Here is a 22,640-nt window from a genome sequence, read left to right on the forward strand (position 1 = left end):
ATGACAAACATTGATGTTGGTGAAGGAGACCACCAAAACTTGAAACAAAGTTTAACACTGGAGAGGGGCACTATCTGCTCATCTCCCCATACCAGGTGGATCAAGTGAGTGGGTTTACAGGACCAAAATACAGACCATCACTCATGGCAGGCTCTCCAGTACTTTCCCTTAGCATTCAGTTTGCTCTGCTAAATCATCTTACTTTCCCTTCTGAAAAAGCAAAAGAAGGCACCAAAGATGGATCCCAATCTTCAAGGACTTATGTTTCCTGTTTCCCACAGGCATGAGATCCACCAGCCAAATCTAATGTTTCTTGTTTTTTGTTTGCGGGCATGTTGTTGTACACACTGAATACTGGCTGCAGGTTTTAACTAACTTCATGCAGTTTGAATAGTCACAGAGAGGTAGCCATGTTAGTGTGTATCCTCACAAAACCAAAAAAAGCAGTCCTGTAGCATTTTAAAATGTTACAGGATTGCTTTTTTTGTTTCGTGCTGTTCTTAAGTTCTATGTATATTTCAGCCTACGTGCCCATGATTCTATGGCAAAAGCCCAAATGACTACTGTCAGTTTGGCCACAATAGGAAAAATTCTATCCTGATCACTTATACAGTCAAGCAGGTAAACCCACAGTAATTTAAACAAAGTTTATTTTCTACATAACTATAAGGCGGTAATATTGGCACCAGAGGCTGGGAACCAGTAGCCCAGGGTTTAAATAAATGACTGTGGTCTCCTTTTCCAGTCAATGGTGAATGGAACACCCAAAGGAGGGATGTAGCCCTCTGTAATCTTTTCTTTTATCCAAAACTGGAGCTTCAAGGTGCTGGGCAAACTTGCATTCCATCAATTAATTCAAGGATAGCAATTTACATGCCAGTCATGTATGTAAATATCTCAAGTCCAACTCTAGGGCCAAATATGAGTTACTCAGCAATTTAAGTCACTGGTTTTTCAGCAAGCGCTAATTTCAGGTTTACATTCCTAAGTGTATTGATGGCTTGTATGGTCTGCAGACATTTATACAAACAAGCAAGCAGAGAAATCGTGGGTGAATAATTGATATAAGCCTATTTTTAATATGGCTGTGGAAGTTTACCTACAAGGAAAAATTTCAATGAAGGTATTGTCCTTTGTAAATGTTTCCTGATTTTCCTCTTTTCACATAGACTTGTGTCACAGTGGAGATTAAGCATCTGCTGAAAAGCTCTAGCAATTGTAGCAAATGTTTATTTTATTCATGCTGGCAAGCTCCACTTCAAAAATACATTTGCTTTCCCAGAGTCTATGGAGAATCTTTTGTGCAGCATACCATGCTATTAATTATGAGCACTCGTGTCAAAAGCCAGAATTATCTCACATTTAATTATAAATGTGGAAGTACATATAAAAATACGTAAGAATGCAAAACTTAAGTGAATTTAATCATGTGAGTTGTAACTGTAACATTTCCTTAAATATATAGGTTGTTTTCAAGTCTAAGCATTATCACAGAGCTAACTCACCCGGCCAATATGAGGTTCATGCAGTTCAGAGCCAAAGATTGCTACTCTCTTGCACTATCAAAACTGGAAAAGGTAAGGATACCTGCTTTTTATAACAGTGTTAAGATTACATTAAAGTATCTTCGGGTATATTGAGAGCCAAAAGGCAGTTAGTCAAAGTTCTAGGAGTTTCTTTAATTTCAAAATGTTTCATAGTCTGTTAAGAATCTAACAGTTTAATTGTTGTTAAGACTATAACCATTTAGTTCTCTACACTACATTTCTTTTTCTTTGGGTCCCTGTTAGCTCAGATTAGGGGGCTTTGTTTATTCATCAGTGTCCTGTTTTGTTCAATTGTCCTTTCAGTTTGTGTTATGAGGTCTCCTTGGAGCATGTCCCTCACCTATAAAGAAGTTTTGCAGCTGAGATTATCTCCTGTTAGCACTTTCCAAGTGGTTTCTGAAAAAGAGTAAAATGAGATTGGTTAGAATCAGGCACTACTACTACCTGGAATGCCATATAAAAGTATGGACCATCAATAGCTAGAAATCCCCCCAGGACATTCATTACCAGCCTTGACTGATGTTTTAAGTGCTTCTCTGGTAGCCCAGCAGAGTTACAAACCTTTGGTAAACTTACATGCACCTGGAAACAGAGTTGTGGAAAAGGGTTGGAAACTGATGAACAGCAATTTAATTAACTTTGTCCTAACTCTTTCAGTATAACACAAGAATAGATAAAGTGTCTCACCAAATAACATTTCTTGTTGGTGGTTATAGGTGCCTGCAGTTGATGCTATTTCCCATCCATTTTATTCTTAACAGTCACAGTAGAGCATTTCACAGGTGGTGCTGTATCTCATTAGGCTTTTTCGAATTCCCTTTTGCACAATGAAATGCAAGTAAAACTTGAGTGAAAGGGATCTTATATGGTCAAACACTCAGCAGATTGCTATTCCTGGGCTAAGTTTCCCATAGTCAGATGGCCTTGGAAAGCCAGGAAGTTGCCTTTAGCTAATGCTTCTATACACACATGCAAATTTGTCTTCATGTCTTAATGGGCAGCAGAAGCAAGAAATCTAATTCACAGGAGAACTCCATCTGCTGTTGCAGCTGCAACTTTCATTGCTTTAAAGAAAAAAAAATAAAACAGTAACCAAAGAATCACTGTTGGCATCAGACAAAGGCAAGAACCTTTTGGTCAGCAGAAAACACAGATGATGAAGTATATTTAAATGACAAGCCAGGAATCAGCCCCTATGCCATCCAATTGTCTTTACACAAGAAAACACAAATCCGGCATTTTACAAAATCCTTTTGAAAATCTTGAAACAAGCGGTAAAAGAGACTTGATTGAGGTTCACATCCTACTTTCCAGTTATTTCCCATTAAGCTATAAAAGTATATATATAAAAGTATTGAGCACTTACTGATATATTGCCAGTGCATGGTTTCCTTTAATCAGACAACCAATAATATACAAGTAATGTATAACATTATATGTAACTAACTTTACCATATTAACAAGCTGAAGCTGACTCTGAGGGCTACACATCTACAGAGCACAGCTCTGGATGTTTGACCAGACTTTTATAAAGATGATATGCATTTGCCAGACTTATTTAGATTGGGGCAAATTTCCTCCATTACTTTTTACAACTATTTGAGTTGTAAACACACATAATTATAACTGAAATACCGTTAGACACTTTTTAGTAGTGACATAATGAGTTGTTAAATCCAAATATGGTTAAATGTATTTTGGTATCAATTAATTAACTTATGTGGAGCAGAAATAATATTCGTTAGCTGAGGACCTGACCCTATATTTTCAGCTCATCTCTGTGGAAGACTTCATCCTTATATACTTTCCTCTCTTCCTCTTTATACCACAGAGCAATTATTTAGTATTTTGCTGCTGTCCTTCACTGTTTTTTTTTCGTTTTTTACATACGAAGAAGTTCTCATTTTTTCACTTCCTGGCTTTCCCATACTAGAGGTTGCGAGTTAATTATGAAAGTTTTGAAGTCTAAACTGATTTTAATGTTAGGAATTAAAATCCTTCTGAATACTATGTTTCCTGGGTTTAGGATCAGTTTCACATGCTACATGAACAGTTACAAAGACTGTCACAAATGAAAGGGCACTTGACTGTTCCTCTGAAGATGCTGGTCATTTTGTCAGTTCTGTGTACTCTTGTATGGCCCCATAGCTATTTCCCCTTCAAGTTTCTTGCATTTTCCTCAGAAGCATAGTTATCAGAGTCAGGTTACTGGACTAGAAGCACAAATGGTCTGATCAGATTAAGATGTTTTACGCCAGCGAATGGAGCATACCAAATTCAAATGACACTCTAGAGCCGTGTCTACACGTGCACGCTACTTCGAAGTAGCGGCACTAACTTCGAAATAGCGCCCGTCACGGCTACACGTGTTGGGCGCTATTTCGATGTTAACATCGACGTTAGGTGGCGAGACGTCGAAGCTGCTAACCCCATGAGGAGATGGGAATAGTGCCCTACTTCGACGTTCTATGTCTCCACATCCCAGCCCTGAAAAAAGGCCTCCCCCTTGCTCTCCACCAGATTGTGTAGGGCGCTGCACGCACCCATAATCTGGGGGATGTTGGTGGGGCCCGCATCCAGGCGGGTGAGGAGACATCTCCAGCGCCCTTTGAGGCGGCCAAATATGTGCTCCACCACCTGGCGCGCGTGGTTCAGGCTCTGGTTGAAGCGCTCCTGGCTGGCAGAGAGATGACCCGTGTACGGGTGCATGAGCCAGGGCCGGAGGGGGTATGCCGCATCTGCGATGACGCAGAGGGGCATGGTGGTGTCCCCCACAGGGCTCTCCCGCTGGGGGGATGTAGGTCCCCGCCTCCAGCCGGCGGCACAGGCCCGAGTTCCGGAAAACCCGGGCATCGTGGGTGCTGCCAGGCCAGCCCACATAAAAGTCCTGGAAACGGCCCCGGCTGTCCACAAAGGCCTGGAGGACCACTGAGTGGTAGCCCTTCCAGTTTATGTAGCGTCTTCCACTGTGCACCGGGGCGCAGATGGGGATGTGAGTCCCATCCAGAGCCCCAAAGCAATTGGGGAAGCCCAGGGTGGCAAAGCCCGTGATGGTGGCATCCGGGTCCCCCAGCCTCACGAGCCTGTGGAGCAGCATGGCGTTGATGGTGCGCACGACCTGCAGGGGAAGCACATGGGAGAGCACCAATGAGGGGTGAGCAAGGTGTGTGTGGCCCTGCCCTGCCCTGCCCTGCCCTGCCAGGGCTGCCTCCCCCCTGTGGGTCCTCTTACCTCCATGAGGACAGCCCCGACGGTGGCCTTGCCGACGCCAAACTGCCGTCCCACAGATCGGTAGCTGTCTGGAGTGGCCAGCTTCCAGACAGCGAGGCCGACCCGTTTCTCCACAGGGAGGGCACGCCGCATGAAGGTGTCCTGGTGCCTGAGTGCGGGGGTGAGCCACTGGCATAGCTCCAAAAATGTCTGCTGGCTCATTCTAAAGTTCCTGAGCCAGCGGTCGTCGTCCAACTCCCCAAGCACCAGCCGCTCCCACCAGTCGGTGCTGGTTGGGTAGCTCCACAGCTGCCGGTGTGTGAGGTGGGGGGGCAGGGGTCGGGGTGCTGCAGGGTTGGGGGTTGAGTCCTCTTCCCCTGCGGGCTGCTCCTCCTCCTGTGTGGCAAGGAGGTGCTCAGCTGCCTCCCGCATGGCATGGAGCAGGGCGAGCCCTGCTTCTGCAGGGGCAGCTGGGTGGACCTCTGGCTGCTGCTGCTGCTGGGGGTCCATGACTGCGTCACCCGAGGTCTGCGTGCCTCTGGCTCTGCAGACCGCGTGCTGTGCAGGCTGAGTGTGTCTGGGAGGGGCCCTTTAAGGGAGCACCTAGCTGTTGCCCCGGAAGCGCTAGCCCGCCCTGTGACCCTGTCTGCAGCTGTGCCTGGCACCCCTATTTCGATGTGTGCTACTTTGGCATGTAGACGTTCCCTCGCTGCGCCTATTTCGATGTGGTGCTGCGCAACGTCGATGTTGAACATCGACGTTGCCAGCCCTGGAGGACGTGTAGACGTTATTCATCGAAATAGCCTATTTCGATGTCGCCACATCGAAATAGGCTACTTCGATGTAGACTTCACGTGTAGACATAGCTTAGATCTCTATGCTTCTTGGTGTGTTTGTGCTGGAGATGGAAGACGTAATTTCAGGCTTCATTAGAAATGCCCACACTAGGTCTATGCTAACAATACAAGTGTAGCCATGTGCCTGACTACCTGAGCACTTACCTAGAATTTTGGATTGGATCTCACTTTGGGCAGCTCCCTTCCCCATGAAGTAATTCCAAAAGTTCAACTGGAAAATCTGCAGAGCACCATTCTTATTGTAAAGCAACTCTTGTGGTTTTCTGGTGTCTTTCCAGCCTCTAATGCCACAGAATTCTCTGAAAAGCCAACGAGCTTGAAGATAAAGCACAAGCTAGCTAAGATTTTATTGCCTACAGATCTCTTAAGCAAAAGTAAAGAAGGCAAGCCAGTAATGAGGGACAGAGGAGAGGTGAAATACAAGGGTTTAAAACAAAAAAAAAAAACCAAAAAAAAACCCACTACCAAGCCCCTGTTTTGAAAGAAGCTAAGCAGGGATGATAAAGATCTCCTCCTTCCATCTTTTCAAAATTTAAGCATCACTCAAATATTCCCTAACTATGGAATCTCTTCCCTCCTATCCCGGCACTTTTGCCACCAGAACAGAGTCCTCTACAAACTATATTGAGCAGAAGGAAGCTTACATTTTATACCTCCCATTTGTTTGCAGCTAAGCTACTGAAACCAGGGCCCATTCTCTGTGTAATATTTATGGCCTTAATCTAAAAAGTTTTCTCTATGTGTATATAATTTAATTTCATGAAGATTAAAAATGTCTGTATCAATGTAGTGAAGCAAAAACTGTTTGATACTTAAGCACCCAGCTATAGGATTTATTTCTTCAACTCTATGCCACTATACAATAGATGGATATTGAGCACAGTAATCAAATCATCAGAACAATTACATGAGTAACCCTTATTCCAATGACTAGTCTCAAGCACTTCCGTGAAAGAAGTTGTGAACAGAAGGACTGCTAATGTAAATCACTGAGTTCAGGCCCTATATATTTAATCAGTAACTGGTAGCCACTAAAAATGCTTTAGTAGCGTTAAAAAGTAAAGTATCTGAAAATAAATGATCATCCCAAGTACATCACAGAAGTAGGTGTTTATTTAGAGCAATTTCAGTAATAATTAGGACCACAAAGTACATGCTTCCAGCCTGGCCAAAATGTTAGTCATATCAAAAATATTTTTGTATGTGAAATGGCATATCTGTTATTCGGTGTTGGATTTTTTGGCTCACAAGCACTATTTAGTTCTAGTTCTCTTTTTCCTAAGATTCAAATCACACATTTACTGTATCAAAAAAAGATAAAATATTGAAGTGAGTCTGAGCCACAAAGGCTATAGATAAACTTCCCTCAAATCTGGAAGTAAGCAGGATAATGTGTTTTTAGTTCTAGGCTCTTATTTAATAGTAATGAGGTATACGACTAGAATTTCGAAAGTGCTCATCTGTGGCCTGAATTCTTCCACTGAGTTAATGGGAATCTTTTCAGTGTGCTGTACAGTTAGGCCAATTCTAACTGTGCAGAAAAAAAAAAGAGCTTACCTTTGGAATACCTTCTCATGATATGGCAGGCTTATTTTCTCTTTAATACTTCTATTGATGTTTGATCTGATCCTGAAGTAGATTCTCTTCTCACAACTGAGTGTTCCTCTGAGGTCCTGGTTTAGTCCACCTCTTTTGGAGTATCAAAGGCCAATGGATTTACAAAAAGCATTTGGTCCCTACTCTGAGCCTCCTGATCTTCATACTTATCTCACAGGGGTTATTAGCCTCCTTTAGTCCCTTCTCAAGAGCTTTGTACGACCTTCCACAGTAACTGGTAGGGGAGGACAGGCCCTCTTGCTATACTGGAGTTCTAGTCCAGGGAGCCTATACCAAGTAGCAAAGGTCTGCACCATCATTTACCTCCCTGTATTTATTTTTACTGTGATCCATCAGCAGGCTTCTCTCTTAGTCTGTAAGTTTTTCCTTGTCTGAAGGCCAGGACTCCTCTCAGTCTCCCAACCAATTCCCAAATGAAAGGTACAAACATAATTCATTTCTGCCCACACCAGGTGTGATCTTTCATCCCTTTCTGTTCTTCCACCAAACATCTTCCAGGGACTCTCCCTGTAGGATGAAATCCAGCCCTATTACGAAGTCTTAGTGGCAGAAGTTGTTCCACTCCAATGACTGTTTTATGTCATTCCTAATCTCCTAACAGACTTTGCTAATTAGAAAAAAAATCCAGTACCAATTCTCCCTCTAAGATTCTTCCTTGAACCAGCCAGTCATCTCTATTTACTCATCCCATAAAGTAACCACAGACTTACCCTATGCAATACACTTCTGAGCTTTACTTCCCTTCTATATAGTTACCTGTTCATTCCCCAGCTGGGATTCATCTTCAATTAAGTCTGGCCTACCATTCAGGTTCAATCAGATAGCATAATCAGCCTCTCAGATCCATAGTAATTCTTTCAGAGTGAGAATGAGACATGTATCCAAGTACAGAGTACACCACTTGTCCTGTGTACTTTAAATGGGTTTCAACAGATGTTTTCATAACCACTGTGTTTCTAATAATTATGCTTTTTTAAACTAAGAGTGAATGCAAGGCTATATAGTATATATCAGTATGAACATTTGCTTTGCTCAAAAGCATTTGCCAACTTCTGTGGAAAGTCGTTTAGAGATTTTTTTAATCATGTTTTAAATTTTAATGGAGAAATTTTCATGTGATGATCAAAGCAAATAGAAATGATATGCTCCATTAGAATAAATGGAGTTTCAGAGTAAAAAAATATTGACAGGGCCAGATGAATACCCAAAAAAAACATCTACTTCAAGACCGGCCCAAGAAGGTCAATAACAGAACACCACTTGTCATCACCTATACCCCCAAGTCAAACCCCTGCAATGCATCATTATAAACCTACAACTTCTTCTAGATCATGCTGCTCCACTCTGGAAAGCCATAGGTGACAGTCTCTCCTACAGACAACAGGCATGTCACCCAGGGCCTTCTAGAGTGTAGCATCCTGATTAAGAATAGGTTGTAGGTCTTCAATAATTTGTTGCAGTCTGTTCTCTCCTACAGACAACCTCCCAACCTCATGAGGATCCTTACTAACAGCCACAGCCTATACCCCAGGAACACCAGTCCTGGAACCTTTCCCTGCAACAAAGCCCGCTGCCAGCTTTGTCCACATATCTTCTCTGGAAATACCATCACTGGACCTAACCAGGTTACTCACAGAATCACGGGCACTTTCTCATGCTCCTCTACTAACATCATATATGCCATCATGTGCCAACAATCCCCAGGTGCTTTGTATATTGGACAGACTTCTAACTCCCTTAGACAAAGGATCAACGGGCACAAAACAGACATCAAAACACTCCAGCTCCACAAACCAGTTAGTCAACATTTTAATGGAATGGGGCATTCTGTCAATGACCTCAAGGTATGTGTGTTACTGAAGAGAAATTATCGCTCCTTTTTAGAAAGAGAAGTGGACGAACTGACATTTATATTCAAATTCGGCACATTAACACATGGTTTAAATCGTGATGGGAACTTTCTGAGTCACTATAGGGGCTCGTCTGCATACTTGACTCAATCTAATTCTTGATCTTCCCTCCCACCCCTCCACTCTCTGATTTGCTCACCTTGATGATCTTTTTTCTGATTTGTCCTCCTTGCTTACTGTTTTTGGTTCTCTGTGTCTTAAATATTGAGTCTGTTCTGGTCTGGATATGATCTGAAGAAGTGGGTCTGTCCCACGAAAGCTCACCTAATAAACTATTTTGCTAGTCTTTAAAGTGCTACTTGACTGCTTTTTGTTTTGATAGTGTATAGACTAGCACTGTTAATATTGAAGCAAGAGCATCTGGCCCCATCTGAATTCTACCTCCTCTTTCCTTTTTCAGCAACTTCCCAACCACTGAAGTAGAACTTCTCATTTTCTCCTTAGTGGCTCCCCCTATAAGCCTCAGAGATCAGAGAGGAAGCTTCCAATAGGGTTTGGTGTCTATTCGCTAAGTACAGAGGGCCAGATCTAAAGCCCATTTTGATGGCAATAAAATAACTCCCATTGACTTCAGGGGGCTTTGAATCAGGCCCAGTATGAGCAGCCTGGTAGAATGGACTTAAGGGACTTCATTCAGGTTCAGGATTCCACAGTAACCAGATGAGAGCCAGGCAACATATCTAACTATCAGGCCTTTAATAATTGATCCTGACACCTGTGTTTAGTATTTATCATGGTTTTCTTTCTCTCTGTAAAACAGATGTCTACCCAGGGAGAGGAAATAGCTCTAATTTTATTCAAGGAAGTACCAAATATAACATTATAGACTTGTGGTTTTTTAAAAAAGAAAATGGAACTTCTGAAATTATTTTCATTTCTTTATTTTTAACCTTTGAACAGAAAGAACGGGAGAAGGGGTCTAATCTGGCTTTCATGTTTCGACTGCCTTTTGCTGCTGGAAGGGTTTTCAGCATCAGTATGTTGGACACACTTCTGTACCAGGTACAATACATGACAATACATACTGTTCTGTAATGCATACACATTATCACTGCACAGATAATTTAAAAATATATATTTAACTGTTAGATGAGCCATTTTGTGATTTTTTTTTGTTTCAGCTGATGTTTTATGCATGGTTACATTTGCTTTACCAGTATGGAAAACCATATTGAAGAGTTCTATTTAAAATAGTGTAAGGAAAAGCTTTGTTTTATTTACAATAGGTATTATCATGACATAATTGTTTTTAGTAAAATAATAGCATTGTAAAGACATTAATGTGAGCATGTAACTCTCATGAGATTAGATAGGTGATTCTGAAACTGGGGCTTCATAGAGTTGGGGACTGGGAGTACCCAGGAATCCACCCACACAGAGCTAGTTGCAGGACTGGAGCTTGTCAGCGCTGATCCCTACTCTGACACTCCAAGTGCAGAGTGTGGTGGGCCTGCAAGAGACCTTAAAATACCTCGTCTCTATAGACTTCTGCTTAAAAGCTTCCCAAGGTCACAGATTCCCTGACCCTGGGAGGTAGCTGCCACCACCCAGGTGAGAAAACCTCCCTTTACAACCAGGAAGACACACTTGAGACATCTCTCTGTGGGGTAACCCCAAACTCTTAACCCTTCTTCAGGAGAGAGATTGAAAGCAAAGGAAGAAATTAAGCTGCACCCTAATGGCTGACCTTACAGTCTCCGGCGTGCATATACACAGACCCTTTTATAGGACACAGGAATCAAATCATTGCCTTAAAAAAGGTGATTTATTAACCAAACAGAAGACAAAATATACAAATACAGTGATGAAGCATAGTTGTTTGCTAGTGTTACAATGCAACTTAAAAAAAAAAAGTAAATGAAAGCACAGAGAATTACTTCCCTGGGATTCAGTTTAGAAGTTACACCATACGTGAGGGTGCTTTAGCCAACCTGAGACATCCTGCCCCAAACCAAAATATAAACAATGACCTGATCATGGTTGAGTAAACATTTTCTTTTTACTTACATATCTGCATGCCCAGGTCTCCTTGTGGCCTTGATATTTATTGAATTCCTTAAATCCTGCTCAGGCTTAAACCCTTTCTGTCTCTCTCCTCCAGCTGACAAAAGAAAGATATCCTCAGCAGGTAACTGACCCCTCTCCCCTCAGGCTCCCTTGGCTGCTTGCCAGCATAGAACACACTCTCTCTGGGTTTAACCCTTTACAGGAATTCATTCATGACAGGTCTACATACCACTGTGTTCTGGCTGGCCCTGCCTTCTAAATGCAGTAGAAAACTCATCAGAAAAGTAACAAATAGAGGCTCATTTACAGCACTTCAATTGCAAAAATCCAAAGAAAGAAAGAAAAATGAAGGCTGTGGCCACACTAAGAATTCATTTTGAAAGCATTTTCAAAAGGAGGGGCAATTTCGAAACGAGCACCAGAGTGACTACACACAAATCACTTATTTCTAAAAACATTGGAACGAAAAGGCAGACATTTTGAAAGCATTGCTCCACCCACCTCATGGGAACAACACCTCATTTCGACATCAATTTTGAAAGGAAACACGTCTAGCCGCACCCCGACTACCGTTTCAAAATTACACGTACTCTGCGGAGCCAGCCCCTCCTCAGAGCACAGAGACACCCTGGCCAGCACCCAGGGTTCTTCGGCTGTCAGCTCCGTCTGCCTTCAAGCTGTGGGGACACAGAAACCCTGTGCAGGAAGCTGAGAGTGTGCTGGCAGCCACAGGAGCACATGCTTGCAGCTGCACATTCTCCAGCACCCCCCTTAAATGTCAGAAAACCAGACAGATGGAACCATGGCCAGCAGGCAAGACCCCCGGGAGCCCCAGTGATCTCACGGCACGGGGCAGCAGGGCTCCCAGGTAGCTACCACAGAGGAGGGGCACCCTGTGGCTGGAGGCCAAAGTCTGGGATCTCCTGGCCATCTGGGAGGATGAGGGCATCCTGCTCTGAATGGAGGGATAGAAGCAGAACACTGCCACTTTCACCCATCTGGCCCACAGCCTGGCAGAAAGGAGCCACTCCCCCACAGGGGACCAGGTACGCTCCAAGGTTAAGGAGCTGCACCGGGGTAAGCAAGGGCAAAGAACTCAGTCAGAGGCAGCACCTGCCAGCTGCTCCTATTTTGCTGAGGTGGTCCAGCTCCTCAACTCCAGGGAGGCTGGAGCCCTGGAACGTGCCTGGACACAGCTGAGTTGGAGGGAGACAGGGAGGAGCCACAGCCAGGACCTTCCACATCACTCCTGACCCTACATCTGGAGCCCCGGGGTGACAATGGGGACAGCAACAGGGAGTGCAGGAGCAAGGGCACACTCTACATTGTCGTACCCTCGGAGCACATGAGCTGGGGGCCATCTCCACCTGAGCCTCCCCCGAGCCTCCTGAGGCATTCTCAGGTAGGACCAGGTGTTGTCCACCACAGGCCTTTGGCGGGGCTTGTCCCTGCTGATGCTGGCACGGGGCCGTGCACACGACCAGCAGCCACAGGCCGGGGCTCCGGGGACAGCTGTGGTCACCTTGAGAGAGGGGCTCACATGTGGGGATCCTTGCATGGGGCCATGGGCAGCCAAACAGGGCATGTGGCATGGGAAGGTGCAGGGAGGACTGCTCGATTCCTGAAAACAGCCCAGCATGGGTGGACCCCACAGCGGCCTAAACACACCAGGGCTCCCCCATGGGCATGAAGGGATGGCTGATGGGGACGTAACCTCTGTCCCACAATACCCAATCGCACGACTGGCGGGGTGCTGCCCTCTCCCCTTATGCCTTCACAGCCTCGGCCTCCAAGAGCCACCCTAGACCCCTCAGTGTGCCAGGAGCCCTGCAGCAGCCAGCAAGGGGGAAGGCGTGATGCCCCCCAGGACTGGACACTGTGCTAGTCAGGCCCACTGCTGCAGCTGGGCGGATGACCTAGCAGCAGCCCATACAGCAATGTGGCAGGAGCAAAACCTCGTGCTGTGGGACTGGCTGTCGATGGAGCAGGCAGCCTCGGACCAGGTCTCCAGCTACCTGGACACCCTAACCCAGGCTGTCACCACCCACCTGGCCTAGCCTTCTGCTCCATCAATGGCCTTTCTCACTGCCCCTTCCACCAGTAGCCCTTCCGATTTATGTACTATCCACGGTTGTGTGGTGGGGTCCGGATGGTGATGTGGGCACTGTCCAAGGTGCCAAAACAGTTGGGCAACCCCAACTGCTGGAACCCAGCCATGGGGGCATCCCTGTCCCCCAGGTGGATGAGCCAGTGCAGGAGGGTGTGGCTGATGGCATCGACAACCTACATGGGGTGGAGGGAAAGAGAGCCTGTGAGCATGTGGCAGGATGCATGGGGGCCCCCTCTCTGGGACACCATCCCCACAACCTCCTCCCTGTCCCCTTCCCAAAGACCCATCATGGGTGCATGGCCCCAGCTGACTTACCTCAAGAAGGACAACCCTGATGGTCGCCTTCCCCACCCTGAATTGGTGGCCGACCAAGTGGTTGCTGTCCAGAGTGGCCAGATTCCACATGGTGATGGCCACCCTTTTCTCTAGTGGGAGGGCAGATGGCATGCAAGTGTCTTGGTGGGGTACTGCTGGTGCCAGCCACTGGCACAGCTCCATGAAGCACAGCTCCTGCTCATCCTAAAATTGTGGAGCCACTGCTTGTTGTCCCACTCCTCCAGGACGATGCAGTTCCACCATTCCCTGCTGGTGGGGTACTGCCAGAAGTGATGGTGGGCCTGGGGAATGGGGTGCTCTGGGTACACTGTGGGGAGTGGGTTTCAGGAGACCAGCCAATGGCGGGCAGTTCAGAGCCTCAGATGGACTGCAGCCAGTACAACCATCTGGCTGGCCATAACGTGCAGCACATCTTCGTCCTGGAGGTACTGCAGGTCCATGGCATGCTGCAGCATTGGAGCTGAGCAAGGCTGCACCAGTGCTGTGATGGAGGACGTGTGCTGCACGCAGACTGAGCCCTCAGCATGTGCACAGGGGGAAGTATTCTAGAGGGGTCCCTTCAGGGAGTGGCTGGCCCATGCTCCAGGAAGGGCTCGTCAGCCCTTCGCCCCTTCCCGTGCCATTTCTGCCCTTTTCTTTCGAAAGGAGGCTCTGTGCTGTGTAGCTGCTCCCTTTCAAAAGGATGAGGGGTTGTGTTTTCGATGTTGTGGATCACAGCGTTGATCCACACTTTGTGTGTAGTCGCTTCACATCGTAATGATTGATCTTCAGAATTATGGATCGGGATTACCCCTTTCCACATCCCTTGCTAGTTTGGCCACAGCGGGCGAAAGAAAGAAAGAAAGAAAGAAAGATCAGCCTTCACAAGAGAGCTATAGAAGGTAATGCCAAGGTGGAGCCAAGAAGTCATTTTCTGGATGTTTGTATCTGTTCATTAACTAACCCAACAGTGATCATAACACACGACGCAAATTGCTGCTGCTATGTGCACTCAGGGATTGCACCTGGAACTTTTTCTACAGTTAAAGTACAAGGAATATTAGTAATGCATACTGTATGCATGTATGCCTCTGGATTATGCCATTTACCTATATATAGTTGCCTGGTCTTCTGCATTACAAAGTCAGATCCCATTCCTGTAAATCAGTGAGTGTATTCCTCTGAGTGACTTGACTTACTTGACTTAAACCCTTGTATTCTGAGGGGAGCATAGGTCATCTACATGTCTCCCCCACTTCACCCTGTCCTGGGACAAAACTTCTAGCTGAATCCAGGAGTATCCCCGTTATTTTCTTTCAGTCTGAGTAGATGTTCTCCAAGTTGTCAGAGGTCTTCCTTTTCTTTTCCATTTTCTTTGTGGGTTCCAATGGGGACCTTAGCAGACTATGCTGGTTGATGGTTTTCTGAGAGTGTGGCCTAGTCATCCCCACTTTCTTCTCTTGATTTGAACATCAAGTGGTTCTTGTCCTGCTCTGTTCCAAACCTCCTCATTTGTGACCAAGTCTTGCCATTTGATTCAAAGGATGCACCTCAGGCATCTGTTTGTGAATGTCTCTAGCCTGTGATTTAAAGACTTTTTAGTATACCAGGTCTCACATCCATACAAGAGCACACTCTTCACATTTATGTTGAAGATCTGCAGTTTTGTTTTCCCAAATATTATCTGTGATCTCCATATGGGACAAAGTCTTGAATGCAGCCATTGCTTTCCCTATTTTGGCATTTATATCCTTATCTGTTCTGCCATCTCTGCCCATAACACTCCCAAGTAGTTGAACTGCTCCACATCTTTCAGGTCACCCTCACTCAGTGTGATGGACTGGCTAATCCTCATTATCTTGGTCTTTACCTTGTTGATGCTTAGTCCAGTCACTGAGGTAGTTTAGTCTAGTGTTGTGACCTCTATGCTTTCATGTTGGTGTGAAATTAGGGTGACATTGTCAGCAAAATCAATGTTTTCCAGCTGTTTAAACAGTGTCCACAGAATGCCTCTTTGATGGCCATCTGTTGTTGTTAGCCGATGGCCAGGTGAGATGCCACTTTTGCCCTTGTCTATGGCAGAGCCCACCAGTGACCAGGCTGAGAGCAGCTGAAAGCAGCTGGGTTCTTTGTTTTGTGTTCAGTTTGCACAGTAACATGAGGAGTCAGGTTACCACTTAATCAATTACTTTGTTTATTTATCTAACAAGTTAATCTCTTACTGTTACAATGTTTGTTTACTTAGCTCTTGTGGTTACAATTGTTTCAAGGTTTATACTTTGATTACAAATAGCTAGCATACACTCTAATTCATAGATCTGTGTGCGAAAGAAATGAAAAGTAAAATACCTAGCAGGTCTTTTCCTCACCCCTGCGTTACCAACGTGGCTTGGCCAGTTTTCCTCTCAATCCCTTGGGAAGAAGTCCTTTGTCCCTTTTTCTCCAGGAGTTGGGCATCCCCAGGGACCTGGGGAGACCCCCACCGTCCTGTCCGGCAGGAAAGATGATTGGAGCTCAAACAGGGGGTCTGCTGGACCCCTCTTTTATACCCATTGGGTCACGTAGGCTTCTTCCTTGGTTTAATTGAATTAAATTGTCTGATGCTGGTTCTCACAGGGAGTTCAAGGGTGTAGTTCACACCTGTGAGGTAGACAATTGAGGGTATTTGTGTCTTAATGGGCCGGAGATTTTCCTCGTGTCTGGGACCGTGTGGGCGAATCAACTGATGGTAACTAGCCAAGGGCAGTCCGAGGCCCAGCTGTTAATTAGCCCATTGTTCTTAGCTTTGGTCTGGAGTGTCAAAGACCATGGCTAAAATAAGCCCATCTGCGCTCTTGGGCATTCCAGGGCTGGGCTATTCCTTTTAATCCTTTCCTGCTCTGAAGCACCTAGGGAAGGCAAGATAGAGTAGAGCAAAAGATGGGGTTCTGTCTGGCTACAGTTGTCCCATTCATAATCCAGTCCATTGTGATCAAGAACAGGAAAGGAGAGAATAAGCACCGTTATCGCACTCCGGAGACTATCCTGAAGGATTTCATCAAGACACCACTGTGAACAACTTGGCATGTCAATGGTTCATACGTTGAATGGATCAGATTAATAATTTTAGATGGGGGGCTGCAGTGTTGCAGCAGTTTCAACAGTGTCTTTATCAATGCTGTTGAAGGCTTTTTTGAAATCTGTGAAGGTTATATACAGGGGGAGTTCTACTCATGACAGTTCTATGATCACCCTGAGAGCTGCTATTTAGTCAGTACAAGATCTCTCACTTCAGAAGCCAGCCTGTTCTTCCCTGAGCAGTCTGCCATTTTCTGTCTTCATTCTCTGCAAGAGGATCCTATTAAACACTTTTCCTGGAATAGACAGTAAGGTGATGTCCCTCCAGTTCTTGCATTCCTTCAGGTTGCCTTTCTTTGGAAGATTTATAAGGTAACCATGTTTCCAGTCTTGTGGGCTCTCCTTAGTGCCCCAAATAGATTATACATCATGTTGACAGATGTCTCACTACCTGCCCTGACTGTTTCTGGGGGAATGTTGTCTGGGTCAGTTGCTCTTCTGCTTTTCAGATGGGCAATGGCTTTCTTGATTTCTTCTTTTGTAGGTCTGCTGCTGTTAATTTGCAGAGGTGTATTTGAAGGTGTTAACTCCAGAGGTTCCATGTAGGCAGGTCGATTCAGTAGCTCTTCAAAGTGTGCCTTCCCTCTACTGAGCTGCTCACTTGTGTTCGTTAGCACATGCCGCTCCTTATCCTATACTGGCTGATCCACTGTATGCCGTAACCCATCTAGCTTCTGTTTTATGTTATACAGCTCTTTCAAGTTTCTCTGTCCTACAACTTGTTCTGCTTGTTGTGCAAGTTTTCCAGGAAGTTCTTGTCTTGTTTTACAGACTTTTTGACTTCTCTGTTAGTTCTGAATACAATCTCTGAGCTTCTGTCTTGGCTGCTCTTGTTTTGCTGCTGTTAATTGCTGCTTTTCTGTCCCACTGTTCCTTCACTTTTCTCAGAGTTTCTGCTGTGATCCATTCTTTGTGATGCCTTGTCCTATTTCCCAATGTTTTATCAAAGTCTCTTTCCAGGCTGTTTTGGTGTGTCCTCAAATTTATTTCATGGTTTGTCTCTATATCCTTCAGCTGCTCAGTGTTGAATCTCAATCCTGGCTTGTTTGCTTTTGTAGTATAACTCTTGAACTTGAGTTTTATTGTGATCAAATGGTAGTCTGAACCAACATCTGCCCCTCTTCTAGCACAGATGTCATTCATCAATCTTCTGAAAGAACTGCTGATTCAGATGTGATTAATCCGGTTTTCTGACTGATGGTCTGATGAAACCAAAGTGACCTTATGGATCCTTTTGTGTAGAAAAACACTAGCACCTATCACCAGTCTGTTCAGGGAACAAAAATCACTGAAGTGCTCTTTTCATTCATGTTTCCTAGGCCACCTTCTCCCATGGTCTGTTCTCTTCCTTTATTTATGCTTCCAAATTTCACATTGAAGTCATGCACCAAAATCAATATATTCTTCTTTGCTTTCTGGTTTACAACACTTTGTAGTTTCTCATGAAGTCTGTTTTACAATTCTCAACTGCTTTGTTGATTGGTGCATAACATTTCACAATCAGTACCTTCCACACTTTGATGTAGTATCTGGCTGTGATGATGCGTGGCCATTCCATTAAAATACCAGAGGCCCCTCTTGATAACATCAAGCACATGCCTTCTATGTGTGGTGCATCTTCTTCATGTCCTGAGTAGATGAGGGCTTCACCTGTTGCCAGGAGTAGCTGTCCAGATTGTGTCCATCTTTTCTCATACAAGCCCAAAAACTGCAAGCTTGTATTGTTTCACCTTTGTTTTAATCTGCACCATCTTCCACACTTTACCCCTGTTTTGAATGTTCCACATACCAAACTGGGTGGTTGTCCTGGGTGAAGGGTGGTTTGCAGAGCAGGTTCCTTTCAGCTTTCTCTACCTAACCTCATACCCTATCCATGCAAATTTCCAACTCCTCCCAAGACTTGTGTAATTGTAGGTTTCTTTGTAGATGTTTCTGTAACTTTTATTTTATTTTATTTTATTTTATTTTATTTTATTTTATTTTATTTTATTGGTAGGGTTGTTAACCCTAATTCTACACCTTTTGCCTTGTGGAGAGGTGGTCCAAATCTGTCTGGTCTGTTTGACCTCTACAGGTCATTTAGACACACAAACCACGTCACCACAACAAAAAATGATCAATCCCGCTAAAACCAGCAGAATAATTAACTGAGTGATGTCACTCACATGTGTTTGCTCTAACAAGCCCCAGTACTGGACTGTGCCACACTTATTTACATCAAATAATACTGTATCCCACTTGGCTACATGATGTCCTCATCTACACTAGCAAGTTCTTATGGAAAATCAGGCCCTTTTTCGAAAGATCACGTGGAGCATCCACACACAAAATGCGCTCTTTCGATCTGAAATGAAAAGAATGCAGCTCTTCTTCCAAAAGCCATCTTTCACTCCTGGATCAGGAAGAGCGCCTCCTTTTGAAAGTTTGTTTTTAAAAAAAAATGTGTGGAGACAATCTGAGGGCCCTTTTTTTGAAAGAGCAGTCCTCATGGCACCAGATTTTTTTGATCCCTGGCCCATTCATTTGACAAAGCAGGAGTGTGTAGAGGCTCTCTATCAAAAGAACAGATCAAACTTTCAATCCCTTTTTTGTGTGTGGTCATGCTCTTTCCAAAGATCTCCTGGAAGAGATCTTCTGGAAGATCATCTTTTGAAAGATCACTGTAGTGTAGAAGTGGCCAATGTGAGGTGGGGTAGTAGAGTCTGGATCTATGTAAAGTTAATTTGGTGGTGATCCGGCCACAAATACTAAGTCTTTTTGCAGCGATTAGTTTGCTTTCACACTTGTTATTACCTCTAACCTCAAACTCAGTTTCAGATAAAGCTTTCTGAATGTATATAGGGTGTATAGAGCAACTTCTTGGGGCTAAGGATATCTGTCAAACCTTTCCAATACAGGAGGTAGGCAGATATATAGCTGCAAAACAAAGCAATATGCAAACATTTGAGGCTGTACATTTTGGAAATAAACGTGTTTACTTACAATGCATATTCTAAGCCTGCCCTAGAATATGAATACTGAATTTGGTAGTATTTTACAAAGGAAAGATGAATGAGGACATTCTTTAATGGAAAAAAAGATTTCTGTTATTAACTACTGTCATCTTCAGTATTTTATATTTGCTGTTATACATGATCAGTTAGAGTTGTCTCTGTATAGAGAATGCTATTATTGGATGGAGTACGAAAATTTACAGTCAATAGCACTGGTTCAGAAATTTTTTGACAGGCATTTTTCATTGGAAAAATGAAATGATTATCCAAGCAGAGCTCTTCATATCTGTTTTGATGAAAGTTTCATTGGGAAGGTTTCTGAGCTCGAGAATGGTATATCTGTGGGTGAGAGTGGGGAAAGAATGAGGAGAAAAGCAACAGCCTAGTGTGAGGGTATCTGGGGTATAGAAAAGTAGGTTCAGGTACCTGTCCCAAATCAGATACAACTTTTTTTTCTGAGGATGGGGGGAAGAGAGAGAGAGAGAAGGATTTAAGAGTCACAACATAGCATTTCACTCATTCACTGAGCCCAGGTGTGCCAAAGCATTCCTTCTAGGAAAGTGTCCTGTTTTAATATGAAGACCTCAAAAGAGAGAAACCACAACTTCCCTTGGTATTTGTTTCAAAAGCTAAGTTTAAAAGATGCCTCATTTCCAGTTTCAATGTATCTAGTTTTAAATTCCAGCCATTGCCTTTTGTAATGCCTTTCTCTGCTAAATTAAACAATCTGTAAGACCTAACATTTTTACAAGGAAAGAACAATATGTTCTGAATAAATATATTTTAGTTCAGAATGTAAACATGGTACTGATGATGCTATAATCAACTGCTCATCTATGCACTTAAACTTTTCCCTCCTTCCCCTGTTTTTATATTTTGCAGTCATTTGTGAAGGATTATATGATCTCTATCACAAGACTTCTGTTGGGACTAGATACCACGCCAGGATCTGGGTTTCTTTGTTCTGTAAGATTTTTCTTTATTTTAAAGATGAGTCAATGGTGTGAAAGGAGGTTCTGCACCCTTCAGAAAATGCCATGGCTTTTTTTCAGATTATGGTTTCTCTCATGATAGACCAAGTAAAGACATTTATTTCTTAATCTATGAAGTATGCTGTAGAAAATATAGGCGGAAAACATTAACACTTTGCTTACTTGCAAAGCAAAATGAATTTTAAAGGACTTGCAAAGAAAAAGAGTCAGAAAAAAGAACTTCAGATACTATGCTAGGGTTTGGAATTTAAGTAAAGATTTTGGAAAAAACAAAAGAAAAACCCTCCCTCGGTTGGCTATGATAATCTTTTTCATGGAGTAATAGAACTTTAAACAAACGAAATTTAAAGAATATGAAAGTACCTAATTTCACGAAACTTATTATCAATGTAAAGCTAAAATAGGCTAAATTCACAGCAGAACTGAGCCCTGAGTATCATATGAAGATGGAAGTCATACATTAGTTGAGTTTTACATGCTGCGTTTCCTGCTAGTAAGAAGTTAGAGGCTTTGGTGTTTATTGTATACTTGAGTATTCTTGAATTAGGTATTCATAAGTAATAAACCAGCTCCTTTGGATGAGTGCTGTTCTCTAAACCAACAATGAAAGATTTATACGAAGTAGTTAGATGGTCTTAAAAGGAAAAGGAAATAGTATCCATTATATTCAGTCCAGTAGCCCTCACATGTGAAAGATGCTTCACAACATGAATAAGCCAAAGTGAATTTGAAAAGTCTGAGCTTATTAGAGGGAGCAGTGACGTTGCTCAATAAGTGCAGTATCATCAGTGTGATAGTCCCATTTCAGAGTTTAAGGGCATGATCCAATAACAACTGATGTCAACAGGAATCTTTCCACTGAGCTTTGTATCAGGGCACCAGTTCTACAATCTCTTCTTTACATGAATAGTCCTTGTGGACTACCATAGGCATTAGTCCAGTAAGAAAGGGTTTACAGAAGTGGGCACTACAATTAACAGTTCTTTAACAACATTGTTTTTGTTAAGCTACAGATTACCATGTCTATCCCACTGAGACTATTTGTTTAAAAAGTTACACTTATTTTTTATTATTTATATTATTTAATATCACCAGCTATCACTATCACCAACAACTAGCACACAAGCTCATTTCTAATGTCTTAAATTGAAATCACATTACTCATATCCAGATGTCCTCACATTTTTAAGAACACTGTAATTATCATGTAAAATGTGCAAGAATTTTCAAATTCATTTTATATGCTGTTTATGCTAAACAGTGCTACTTTGATCTTTCAAAATTTCAGGGCTCTGAAATAAGTAAAATAAATACAGGTCTCAATACATACACAGTTCATACTTAATAGTGCATTTTTCTTAGTATGGGTACATTGTAGTCACTATTGGAGGATACAAATGTGTCCCGAAATCGTAATTCCGCAGCTAAACACTGAATTCAAAATAGAAGCACTATTTCGAGCGCAGTATTCCAGTTCTGGTACCCCTTGTCATACAAGGGATAACAGAAACTTTGAAATAGTCACTTATTTCGAACATTGGTGCCAAGTGGGTGGCACCAAGTTCAAAATAAGTTAACCTGAAATAAATTGCGCAATTTGTGTTGCACAAATTATGTAAATTTTTTCAAGTTACAGCTACAGTGAAACCTTAGCCTCAGGGTATATCTACACAGCAAAGTTATTCCAGAATAGTTTATTCCAGAATTCTTATTTCAAAATAAGGTATTCACGAATAATGTGTCTAAGGTATAGGAAGGCCCTGGAATAAATCTAACTCATTCTGAAATAGTGTTTCCACACATAGTAGAGCCTGTTTCAGATTAGAGCCCCTAGAAGCACTGCTTCCAGGAGTGACTGCTTCCAGGAGCGTGAATCCAAAATACTATGTCTACACAGCATAATGATTTTGGAATAAACTATTCCAGAGTATTTTAGTTCAGAGTAGGCCCTAATCCCTGTCCACA

General features: G+C 43.4%; 1 protein-coding gene across 2 annotated transcripts in view; it reads left to right on the top strand.

Annotated features, from left to right (window-relative positions):
* KCNT2 (potassium sodium-activated channel subfamily T member 2) overlaps window positions 1-22,640 on the top strand; it is a 353,293-nt gene that overhangs the window by 284,106 nt on the left and 46,547 nt on the right. For both annotated transcript variants that reach the window (XM_075002442.1, XM_075002444.1), the window contains 3 exons: window positions 1,466-1,577; window positions 10,042-10,143; window positions 20,566-20,649. In XM_075002442.1, coding sequence (XP_074858543.1) covers window positions 1,466-1,577; window positions 10,042-10,143; window positions 20,566-20,649 — 298 coding nt within the window. The remainder of the gene's footprint in view (window positions 1-1,465; window positions 1,578-10,041; window positions 10,144-20,565; window positions 20,650-22,640) is intronic.

The sequence above is a fragment of the Carettochelys insculpta genome, chromosome 9 (assembly GCF_033958435.1).
Source record: "Carettochelys insculpta isolate YL-2023 chromosome 9, ASM3395843v1, whole genome shotgun sequence".
In the NCBI taxonomy this organism is placed as follows: domain Eukaryota; kingdom Metazoa; phylum Chordata; order Testudines; family Carettochelyidae; genus Carettochelys; species Carettochelys insculpta.